Here is a 12,871-nt window from a genome sequence, read left to right on the forward strand (position 1 = left end):
GAACTGCTAGTGGAAGACAACTTTGTTCTTTTTCTTATCCTATTCAAACCTGTGGGTAGATTTGTCCCCTTCCCCATGAATGAAAAGGGGAGGGTATCACTGCCTTTTCAGTTCCTCTCAGATCATAAAAAATCCTCTAATTTATTTTGGCCCCACAGAATGATCTAATTTTAGTCATTAAAATGTCTAGTCCAGGTCAGTACCATATAACCCAATGTCCTCATCCAGTTTAATCTTACAAAGACCTCCCACCTGAGCTCCCTTTGGACTGGAAAGCCTGCTGATGTGGATGATAAGGCCGGTTTCTGCTCAAGATCTCTGTAAAATACATCTCCTTTTCTGTCCTCCTTCCCCTCCTTTCAATGTCCCCTCTCCCACAGGACTGCCTCAGGATTCCTTTGGTCCAAAATACAAACTAGGTAGGAAGAATTCTCTAAACTGGTCTGGATATAGTCAAGAGTTGAGTCCTCTGCAGATTCCCATTGCTGATTCCTTCCCTGCTGCATTGTAGACATTATTGTGTCTGCCAGGGGGCATCTCTGAGTGACACCCCACATCTCCTCAGGTCCTTGCCCTCATTTCAGTGAACAATGAAGAAGTAGAGCTCTTAGCAGGAAGAGAGGGAGTCAGGACTGATATAGCACAAGGCAAAAGTTTATTTAAAGTGTGACAAATACAGAGAAAGTGGAAGAGAAGTTCTCTGAGCATCAAAGTGGTGCTGCAAGAGAGGGGGCATCCCAGTCAGGATGCCAGTGAGAATGGCAGGTGCCCATACTTATAGGGGTAGACTGTCTTGTTGATTGGTGTGGGCTAGACCAATCAGAGTCTTAGACTTTGTTTCTGGGAAGGGGACAAGGTCAGCATGTGAGTAATGCATTTGCAAAGCTCAAGTATACAGTAGGGTACATTTGCTCAAGTACATGGTATAGGATAAGCATGTGGTGATCTTACAATCATCAGCCAAAGATAAACATTTGATGATTTTACAATGTTAGTCATCCTTGTCTTGCCCTGGATTTTTGTTGTTGTTGTTGAGTTCTTTTATTGGTACATTTTAGGTATACAGCACAATTACATTTCTCATTGGGAATTGTACCTTTACATAATGCATCTTGGTTCTTATTTTTTCCCCACCCCTAGCCCTCCCTTCACCCCCTCCACCCTTCCCTATTTACAAACACTTTATTTCCATTTTTTCCATTTCGCAGCATTTTTCCTTTCCCTTCTTTCCTTCCCCCTGCCCCTCCCACTACCCCTACCCCCTTTGGACCTTTTCTATTTTGCATTATCGATTATTCATTCTAATCATTCGTACATTTTAGGTATACAATATAATGACATTCATCTTTGGAAATTTGCACTTTTACATAATCTCTCTTGGTTCTTATTTTTCACACTTGCCCAGCCCTCCCTTCAACCCCTCCAGTCCTCCCTATTTACAAAGATTTTGTTCCTATTTTTCCATTTTCTCATATTAATCCCATTCCTTTCTATCCTTTCCCCTAGCCCTCCCACTTCCTTCCCCTTTGCCCCTTTTCTTCCTATTTCACATTACCTATTATATATTTAGTCCTTACTTACACTTTCAGTTTCTCACACCAGAGAAACTATTCGGTATTTATACATGTGTGTCCTATTTATTTCACTTAAGAGTATCACCTCAATGTGCATCCACTTAGCTATAAATGTCTCTAATTTCTCATTTTTTATGGCTGAATAGTACTCCATTTTATTTTTAAAAACCCACATTTTCTTTATCCAGTCTGCAGTTGATGGGCATTTGGGTTGTTTCCAAGTTTTAGCTATCACAAACTGTGCTGCTATGAACATGGGTGCACATATATCACTGTGGTATGATTCTTTTAATTCTTTGGGGAACATCCCCAGCGGTGGAATAGCAGGGTCAAATGGGACTTCCACTCCTAATTCTTTGAGGTATCTCCATACTGATTTCCACAGTGCTTGCACCAGTCTACACTCCCACCAGCAGTGGAGCAGGGTTCCTCTTTCCCCACAGCCCCGATAGCATTTGTTATTGGTTGATTTCATGATAGCAGCCATTCTTTCTCGAGTGAAGTGGAATCTCAGTGTTGTTTTCATTTGCAACTCTCGAATGACCAGTGATGTTGAACATTTTTTCATGTATTTATTTGCTATTTTTACTTCTTTGTCTGAGAAATGTGTGTTCATTTCAGATGCCCATTTTCCGATTGGGTCTTTAAATTTGGGAGGTCTGATCTTTTTCATTTCTTTATAGATTCGAGATAGTAGACCTTTGTCTGAGGAAAAGCAGGTGAAGATATTTCCCCACATTGTGGGTTGTCTCTTCACACTGCTGCTGGTTTCTCCTGCTGTGCAGAAGCTTTTTAATAAGAAAAGATCCCACTTGTTGATTGTTTGTACTACTTCACGGGCAACTGAGGTTTTGTTCATAAAATCTTTTCCTACACCAATGTCTTCAAGAGTTCTACCTAACCTCTGTTCCAACTGGTTCAGAGTTTCTATTATAATATTTAGATCTTTAATCCACTTTGATTTTAGTTTAGTGCATGGTGAGAGATATAGGTCTAGTTTTAATCTGTGGCAAGTTGAAACCCAATTTTTCCAGCACCATTTATGAAAGAGGCTAGCTTTCCTCCAGTGAGGGTGTTTGGCTCCTTTATCAAAGATGAGATGGCTGAGTGTGTCTGGCATTGTTTCCTCATCTTCCAGTCTCTTCCACTGGTCCTCAGGTCAGTTTCTTTGCCAGTACCATGCTGTTCTTATCACAGTAGCTTTGTAGTATATTTGCAGATTGGGGATTGTGATACCTGCTGCCATGTCTCTGTTACCTAGAATTGCTTTTGCTATTCTGGGTCTCTTCTTGTTCCAAATGAATTTTTGGATTGGTTTCTCAAGGTCTGTGAAGTATGCTGCTGGGATCTCAATTGGAATTGCATTGAATCTATATAGCAGTTTTGGAAGTATGGCCATTTTCACTATGTTAATCCTTCCTATACAGGAACAGGGAATGTATTTCCATTTTCTGACATCTTCAGTCTCTCTTTTCAGAGTGCCATAGTTTTCAGAGAAGAGGTCTTTGCTTTCTTTTGTTAGGTTGATTCCTAAGTATTTCAGTTTTTAGGATGCTATTGTGAAAGGAATTATTTGCCCTATTTCTCTCTCAGTGAGTCTGTCATTGGTGTAGAGGAAAGCTATTGATTTTCATGTGTTGACCTTGTAACCAGCTACTTGACTGAATTTGGTTATTAAGTCTAGAATAGACTTAATTGGTGGAGTTCTTGGGGTCTTCTATATCGAGTATCATGTCATCTGCAAATAATGACAATTTGACTCCTTTGTTTTCTATCTTTAATTCTTTTATTTCTTTCTCTTGTTTAATTGCTGTGGTTAATGTTTCCAAAACTACATTGAACAAGAGTGGTGATAGTGGACATCCTTGTCTTCTTCCTGATTTTAGTGTAAAGGATTTCAGTTTTTGACTATTTAGTATGATATTGGCGGTTGGTTTTTCATAGATAGCTTTTATCTGTTTGAGGTAGAGACCATCTATTCCAATTTTTTGTAGGGTTTTTATCATAAATGCATGTTGGATTTTGTCAAGTGCTTTTTCTGCATCTATGAAGATAATCATATGTTTTTTGTCCTTGGCTCTATTGATATAGTGTATTACATTGATTGATTTGCATACGTTGAACCACCCCTGCATCCCTGGGATGAATCCCACTTGATTAGGGTGAATGATCTCCTTGATGATCTTCTGCTTTCTATTTGCCAGTATCTTATTAAGGATTTTTAAAACTATGTTCATTAGTGAGATTGGCCTATAGTTCTCCTTTTCGGTTGGGTGTTTCTCTGCTTTGGGGATCAAGGTGATGCTTGCTTCCAGGAATGAATTTGGGAGTATTGCTTCCCTTTCAATTGCATTGAAGAGTTTAAACAACAGTGACAGTAGTTCCTCTCAAAATGTCTTGTAGAATTCAGCAGTGAAGCCATCAGGGCCCAGGCTTTTCTTCATTGATAAGTTTTTAATTACGTTTTCAATTTCCTTGGTTGATATTGGGTTGTTTAGAATTTTTACATCTTCTTCATTCTACTTTGGTAATTTATATGTATCTAGGACTCTGTCCATTTCTTCTGTGTTTTCCATCTTATTTGCATATAGGTTCTGGAAGTAGGTATTGATGATTCTCTGGATTTGTGCTGGGTCTGTTGTAATTTTACCGTTTTCATTCCGAATTGCATGGATTTGGGCCTTTTCTTTCCTTTTTCTGATAAGGTTGGCTAAGGGTTTGTCAATTTTGTTGATCCTTTCGAAGAACTAACTCTTGGCTTCATTGATTTTTTTGTATTGTTCTCTTAGTCTCCATTGCATTGATTTCTCCTCTGATCTTTATAATTTCTTCCCTTGTATGAGCTTTGGGTTTGTCCTGCTCTTCTTTGTCTAGATGCTTGAGGTTCAGCATCAGGTTGTTTAATTGGGCTCATTCTGTTTTCCTAATATGCATATTCACTGCTATGAATTTCCCTCTTAAGACTGCTTTCATTGTGTCCCATAGATTCTGATATGTTGTATTGTCATTGTCATTTAATTGAAGGAGCTGTCTGATTTCTTCTTTAATTTCCTCTGTGACCCATTTGTTATTCAGAAGTGTGTTGTTCAATTTCAATGTGTTTATGAAATTTTTTGAATTTCTTTTGCTATGGATCTCCAATTTCATCGCACTATGGTCTGATAATATACAGGGGACAACTTCAATTCCTTTGCACTTACTTAAACATGTTCTATGTGTGAGTATGTGGTCTATTTTGGAGAATGACCCATGTGCAGCTGAGAAGAATATGTATTCTGATTTTGTGGGGAGGAATACTCTGTAAACATCTGTTAAGTTCATTTGTTCAAGAGTTTGAGTTCTAGTATTTCATTACTTATTTTTTGTCTAGTTGATCTATCTATTTGTGACAGTGGGGTGTTGAGGTCCCTCACTACAATTGTATTAGTTCATATGTGACTTTTCGTGTGTTAGTATTTGTTTTATATAGTTGGGCGCACTAGGGTTTGGTGCATAGATATTTATGATTGTCATCTCTTCCTCTTGGATTGTTCCCTTTACAAGGATATAGTGTCCTTCTTCATCTCTCTTCATCAGTGTTGGTGTGAAATTGACTTTATCTGCCAAGAGAATAGCTACTCCTTCTTTTTTTCGGGTTCCTGTTGCATGGAGTATTGTTTTCCACCCTTTAACTTTCAGTCTATGAGTTTCATTTTGAATTAAGTGTGTTTCTTGTATGCAGCATATTGTTGGATTTTGCTTCTTGACTCATTATACCAGTCTATTTCTTTTGATTGGTGAATTGAGACCATTAACATTGATGGTTATAACTGATACATATTGACTTATCATTTTCATGACCTTTTCTGTTTGTTGGATTCTCCCCCTTTACATTTAATTTCTTGTTGTGCCTGATGGATTCATTCTTCTGTGCTTCCTGGGGTTGTGATCCTCATTGTCTGTTCCTAGGATATTATCTAAAATTTTTTGGAGGGATGGTTTGGTATTCACAAAGTTCCTAAGGTGCTCTTTGTCATGAAAGTATCTTATTTCTCCATCAATTTTGAAAGATAGTTTTGCAGGGTACATCAATCTGGGTTGGAGGCTGTTTTCTTTTAGGGCTTGGAATATGTTACTCCAAGCTCTTCTTGCCTTGATGGTTTGTGTTGAGAAGTCTGCTGTGATTCTGATGGGCTTTCCTTTGTATGTGATTTGTTTCTTTTCTCTAACTGCTTGTAGAACTTTGTTCTTCTGTTGAGTTTCTGGAATCTTAACAATTATATGCCTATATGTCGATTTTTATTGAACAAGGCTATTTGGAGTCCTATATGCCTCACTTATCTGTATGTCAAGTTCTCTTCCCCTGCTTGGGCAGTTTTCTGCCATCACTTCTGTGAACAGTTTTTTATATCATCTGCACTCTCTCCTGTTTCTTCATTGACTCCAATCAGTCTTATGTTATTCTTCTTTGCATCGCCTAGCAGCTCCTGGATTGATTTCTCATGTTCCCTTATAATTTTGAAGCAATTTTTCTTTTCCTGGTCATTAATTGCAATCTTACCTTCTATATCTGAAATTCTGTCCTCACATTGGCTCATTCTGCTGTGTAGACTTTCAATGGTGTTGTTCATGTCCTGGAAATCTATTTGCCTGTGTTTTATCGATTCCATTTGTTTCCTATGTTTGCATTCCATCATGTTCCTCAGCTCCTCTCTAGATTTATTAATCATCTCTTGCACTAGGGGCACAATTTCTCCTATTATCTGAGAAATTATTTCTAATTTCATTTTTTCTAGATCCCTTTTGTTGCCAGTTCAGCGCATCCAAGTGGTTGAGTATCAGAGTGTTCCATGTCATTTCCCTTTGGGGTTGCTGTATGTGATCTGGAAGTCTGGTTTTGAGACTTATTTATGTGTTTTCTCATTTCAACTTGGGGTTGGGCAGTGGGGTGTTGTGGGCACCAGTGCAGCTCACCTCCTCTGAGCTGTGAGAGGCAGGACAGGGGCCAGGAGTGGCGGTAGGGATGGTGGCCTGGAAGCCCCTTCCTCTGGGCTGGCAGCAGTGGGATGGACAGCGGCCCAAATGCTCTTTCCTCTGGACCAGGAATGGTGGGACAGACTGCGTTCCAAAAGCCCTTTCCTCTGGGCTGGGAGCAGTGGGATGGATGGTGGCTGGGAAGCCCCTTCCTCTGGACCAGGAGCAGTGGGATAGCAGCTCAGAAGCCCCTACCTCTGGGCTGGGAGCGGCAGGACAGATGGTGGCCCAAAAGCCCATGCCTCTGGGCCAGAAGTCTGTTGTATATTCTTTTAAAAAGATTTTTAATTTTTTTTTTTTTTTTTTTGGTACCAGGGATCAAACTCAGGACCTTGCACTTGCAAGGCAGGTGCTGGAACCACTGAGCTAAATCCCCAGCCCCAAGATTTTTAATTTTATTGGTATAATTTTGATGTAGATAATGATCACATTCATCATAGGGAATTTGTACCTGTATATGATGTGTCTTGATTCCTCTTTTTTTTCCCCATTACCCACCCCTCCCTTCAGTCTCTCTTCCCCTCATTTACAAAAGCTCTATTTTCATATTTTCCTTCTTTTCTCATTTAATCTTCTTCCCCCCCTCCCATTTCCCCATTCCTTTTAAACAATTTTTTCTTATTTCACATTATTTAGTATACATTTTGGTTCCTATTTACACTTTCAGATTCTAACTTAATTTATTGTGTTATCTCATAAGGAATGACATCCTAGAAGTGAAATCTGAGACCTGCACAACATGGGGTGAATCTTCTTTTTTCTGGAGGTCTTAGTGTCCTTATCTATAAAACAAGGGGTTATTATCAGAATATTCTTCCTGTTTTAAAGCACAAAAATCACAGAAGTCTAAAACACTTGCTGGGCAATGCCATACTAGCCAGCATTAGACTAAGCTCTGAGAGGGTTTACTTGAAACAGAACAGAAACCTGCATTTCACCTCTGTGGAAGAGCAGTCAGTCCAGGGAGGTGCAGACTAAGCTCAAGGTGTTCCTGAAGGTACTACAACCTTGAAATGCAAATTAAAGTCTTCAGTTTCAATACTTAGGTGGTGAGAGATCTTGCAAGGCATTCTTATCCCCTGGGAGGAACCCATCAAGGAGAGTTTCTGAGCAGTAATGCTTAGAAGGCACTGGCTGTCCAGCCCTCTGGCAGTGGCAGAATCTTTCATGCCCAAATGGGAGAAATTGTGACCCTCACTGCTTGGAAAATGCTAAATCTGAACACAAGGGCTAATGCACAGGATATTTAGTGTTCATCCAGAGGAGACATGAGCTCAGACTTGAAAAGCTTGTCTAAAATATATGCCAGATTCTGGGTAACAAATTATGAGGAAAATTTTCAGAAATGAAAACCAAAGTTTTGGAATGGTGTGCTGCCTGGTTGGCAATTCCTAGCTCATGCATTCATGTTCTGGGGGTGCTGCACTGGGTGTTTTCCTCCATTCAAAGAGCAGCTGTCAGAGAAGAATGATTAGCACCTCTGCTCGTCCAGTTGTATGCAGCAGCCCTGGACCATGGGTGTCAGGCCCTCAACCCCTCCTAGACTCCTGTTCTGCACCTTTTACTATGGTGAAACCCTGCATGGAGCTGAGGCCACCCACTTCTGCAAGGGTGGAGCAGAGATGTGCAGACCTGTGGGCAGGCTTGTTTTAACATCGATTAAAAAAAGCAATATAACAAATACCTGGGTGCCCCCCCCATGAAACTTGGGTTTCCTTTGGTTCACTCACAGTTTAATTCTGAGTTTGTTTTCTCCCAGAGCTCATTGTCCTCTGGCCAGAGCCAACCATTAGCATGAATTTGGTGTTTATTCTACCAGTTAAGTTTGTTTCTTAAATACAATCTTAGAGTTGGAAGCTAGGTTAGGGTCTAATCTTATTCTTTTTTATTATTTTTAAAAGGATGACATTAAAGCCTAGAGGACTTGGATCCTCCAAAGTTCTCTGTTGTGCTCTGTGCTTTATTAAGTTCAACCTAAAGATGAGTAATAGACCCTAACCCACTGTGAATTTGTTCAGTAGCTACTATTTACTTATTTATAGAGATAAAAAGAAAAAAGAGGAAGAGAAAGTAAGAAAACAAGCAAAAGTGGCATAGTTTAACTTCTCTTATCAGGAATATGATATTTATACATGTGAAATAGAAAACAATACAAGATAGTGAAAGGGAGGACCATTTTTCTTTTTCCTTCACCCTCTTAAGCTCAATGTCTGGAGCTTTTTAAATTTGACAGGCAGATAAACAAGAGGAGCACAAGTAAGCGTATTAACATGTGCAGCACACATACACAAAGGAACACTCCATGAAGAATAATTCAGAGGGGCAGAGAGCCCTGTGAGCTTGTGCAGCATCCTAACAAAAGAATAATACATCTGCAGACAGTGACAAGACAAAGGAAAAGGACTTTGAGTTTCTAGGGTAGCAAATTATGGGAAAGTGAATATATGGAGGAACTAGAGCAAGACAAGGGCCACATAAATCTATCATGTAAAGTCCTCTGGCACTGTCTCTGGGCTAGGACTAGCACTGTCTCCAGTGATTAACTCTATGCTTCCTGGTAGAGAGAGGTGGGGGACAACTTTAAAAATTTATGTTCTACTTTTGGGTAAATAAGGAGAGGGTGGAGAGTTTCTCTTGAATCAGTTTTTCTCATTTGTCAATTGCCCTTAGCTCAAAATAATATACAAAAGTGGCATATGTGATGGTGGTATATTCTCCTACAGTAGAAAAGGGTTGCAGATTAAATTCTATATGATCGGGGCCAAGTGGAGGAGAGTCGGAAGGTACTGTACACCATCTAGAAGGGGAGAATTAGTGCTGACTGGTTATTGGAAATTTTATAGGGAGTGAAAGGGTTGATTTGAGAGCCTGAGGCAGAATGAAGAGGAAGAAGAAATGGAGAGTTAGGACAGGGAGTAGTAGGAGGCCAGAGTATAACTGGAGGAGACAGCTTGTGGCAGGGCTCTAGATCAGCTAGAGAAGTTTACACCCATCAAACTGGCAATTATCTAATTTTTCAATCAGAACAGCTAATAAATGGTGACTGTTTAGGAAAGGTAGTGAGTGTGCAAATTTGTAAAAAAAAATTTGGAGAGAACTTTTTCTCAAAAGACTTAAATATATATGTTCATTAACCTAGTAGATAGCCTTGAGGTTTATAACAGAAAAAAAGGAAATACATTTCCTTAAAGACCATTAGATTATGTTCCATATTTAAAATAGTGTTATAGTCACAGCTAAATATATGCTATGATCATAATATATTAAATGAAAAAATAAACAGCATCTCACATGGTAAACCAAACATATAGCATTTTCTTGTTTAAAAATCTATGCACATAGAAAAAAGGATTGAGAAAAATGTAAAAATAACTAGTATGATATCTCTCAGAGGTAGAACTACATCTTATATTTATTTTCTTCTATTTAGTTGTTCATATTTTCTAAAGTTCCTTTCCATGAACATGTTTGCTTTTGTAATAGGAAAGAAAGTTATAAAAATTGCACGCCATAAAAATTATGCATTTGTTTAAATAATCTAAATTATGTTGATCCAGAAGACTGATGACATTTTCATATATAAACAAGGTTAATTGTGCTTATTCTAAAGTGAGGTGTAATGTTACAGTGATCAAAATTCCTAAATGGTTATATGACTGACAAAAAAACCCCAAATAGTCCTATACTTGCAAATGGTAGAGAATAACTTATGAGGCTGCAGGACTCAAGATTCAAAGGCTGAGTGAATTCCTTTAAGAAAACTATGCTGCCCAGAGCACTTCTGCAAAGAAACATTCTCATTCTTCAGATGATATATCTGAAGTGTAGACTAACTAATATCAGCTGGCTTCTACCTTTGATAAACTGCTTCTCAAATTTTTATTTCTTGCTCAAAATGACATATGTGCAAGCAAAAAATAACAATAGCATTCCTTTCCTGAGACCAGGCCTTTCTCAGTTCTCCGCAGTGGGGAATGAGGGGCTGAGAGTTTTTCTCTAGATTTAAAATTCTCTAGTTTTGTTGCTATAACTAAAGTTGATATTCAAGTTGCCATGTTCCACAGAGGATAAGACTAAGGTAATGTACAGCTGTACCTTCATTTGCACCAAAGGTTGTGTTTTGGAACCACTGAAAAACTACTGTAGGGGAGCTGGGGATTTAGCTCAGTGGTTCTGCTGCCTGCCCTGAAAAGCACAAGGTCCTGAGTTTGATCCCTGATACCAAAAAAAAAAAAAAAAAAAAAAATTACTATAGGGCTGACAATTAATCCTAATAGAAATAAGTGTTCTGACTTGCCTGGTAGTACTCAATAACTGTAAAAGTATACGTACACAAAAAATAGAATTAGCCCTTCCCTAATTGTGTGTGTGTGTGTGTGTGTGTGTGTGTGTGTGTGTGAATGCGTGCAGAATCAAATACAATAGAACAGATTAAATGGCAGAGGACAGTGAATGGCGGTGCGTGGCTGTGGTCATAGTTTGTAAGGAACTCTGGGTAGAAAAGCATCAAAAACTACCTAGTGCATCAGTCCACCTTTTTAAACATATAAAAAGCAAACAAACTCAAAAGAGAGGGTCTTGCATGGACAAATGCCCATACTGGGTCACAGTTCAGGTGAATGACTGGCTTAACCCCGTGTAGCTGGGATCTAAAGGATAAAAAGAGAACACAGTTGTTCCCACAGAGTGTTTGCCTAGCTCCTGATAATGTGGTCCAGAAAACTGACGTGAGGGCTGGGGATTTAGCTCAGTGTTCTGCCGCGTGCCTCGCAAGCGCAAGGTCCTGAGTTCGTTCCCGGTACCAAAAAAAAAAAAAAGAAAAGTGACATGACTTTCCTTTTTAAAAAGAAAAACACATTTCTTCTTGTTTCATTACATATCATAAATTTAAATGAAACCTAGAAATTTTAAGTCCTGAAAATTTGCTTTTGAAATTGTAACCCTTTGTGGTTTAGATGCCGCATAATATCAGACAATTTTCGTAGAAGTTAAGCACTCCGTGGCATTTGGATTTAGTTGGGGTTGGGATGATAAGAAGGGCAGGCAAAAGTTGTTTTCAGCTGAGATTGGGCAAGCAGTCAAGTGAGATGGCAAGTGATTACTATTAGTATTTTTATGTCAACTGTGTTATTGTCCTCTACCACTCCAATTCCCAGCCTCAAAATCTTTTAGTTTTGTTATAGCTGATTACATTTTCAAGATTTCTAGTATTAGGAAATGGAGAGAAAAAGGCCATGAAATTATTTTGGCCTGGTTGTTTTCCTCAAAGCAGAGACTAAGCAAAAAATAAAGATAATAAACCCTTCCCCACCTCACATCTTTCATGCCCTACCTGCAGATCTCTCTGGAAGGTCTGGCATCCATGCCTGGTGGTGCCTTGTGGTGGGGAGTACATAGGTGTGTACAGACACCCACACAAAGTGGTAGGAAAATGCACAACCTAGATCCATTCCCAAGATGCAGATGTAGAGGAAAGGCATTATTTCTTGAGCCTTCATTTGAAAGAGTCAATATCAGAGTGTTACAACAATGCTGAACCTTTCCTTAAATGTTCCCTGGGCAAACTAGGGTTTTTTTTGTTTGTTTGTTTGTTTTGTTTTTGGTACCAGGGATCGAACTTGGGTCCTTCCACTTTCAAGGCAGGTGGGTGAAGCACCGAGCTAAATCCCTGGCCCCAAAGTAGGTTTTTTGACTTGGTATTATTAAAAATAAAAAATGTAATTTGTGTGTGTGTGCATGCAGTTCATTGTCCTTGCAGGCCAGGCTGAAGAAAATGAGGCTCCAGAGCCTACTTGGGCTGATGGCTTGGCCACCACTGCCTCCTCCAAGGTTGCCACCACTCTTCAGCCATCTCATAGCACCTCTAGTGACATGAAAACTGGAACTCCCAATCCCATTTGGACACCAGACATGGAAAATTTGTTGTACAAAGGTAAGAAATATCTTCCAACCAGCTGCTGTATTTCCCATATGAGGAAGGCACAGTGAAGATGGTCTCTTAAATCTCATCCATTATGGCTATAAACAGGAAAGACAAAGATATTTTTCACTGACTTATATGTAGAATCTGAAACCAGGTGGCTGTAGAATAAATGTGATAATAAAAATTTTAAATTGTTCTTTTAATTTGAATACCTTTAGAGAAGATTGTGTTGTCTTGCTTTCCATAGTCCCTGCTGTTCCCTGTTTCCTTACACATGCCTTTCACTTGATTATATAAAAAGGAAGAAAATTCTGAAATTCAGATTCTGATTCCATTAGTATGTTTTCCATGGAGCTGATAC

General features: G+C 39.1%; 1 protein-coding gene across 19 annotated transcripts in view; it reads left to right on the top strand.

The window, feature by feature from the left end:
• The window catches only part of Col28a1 (collagen type XXVIII alpha 1 chain), a 241,244-nt gene that overhangs the window by 213,373 nt on the left and 15,000 nt on the right, over positions 1 to 12,871 (top strand). For 18 of the 19 annotated variants that reach the window (XM_021242833.2, XM_021242826.2, XM_021242830.2 and 15 more), the window contains one exon: positions 12,330 to 12,519. In XM_021242833.2, the coding sequence (XP_021098492.2) occupies positions 12,330 to 12,519 (190 nt within the window). The remainder of the gene's footprint in view (positions 1 to 12,329; positions 12,520 to 12,871) is intronic. The other variant, XR_015448746.1, reaches the window with a different exon arrangement.

Source organism: Heterocephalus glaber, unplaced genomic scaffold (genome assembly GCF_053883595.1).
Source record: "Heterocephalus glaber isolate CG9 unplaced genomic scaffold, H.glaber_assembly_v1.0 deba00000546, whole genome shotgun sequence".
Classification (NCBI taxonomy): Eukaryota; Metazoa; Chordata; class Mammalia; order Rodentia; family Bathyergidae; genus Heterocephalus; species Heterocephalus glaber.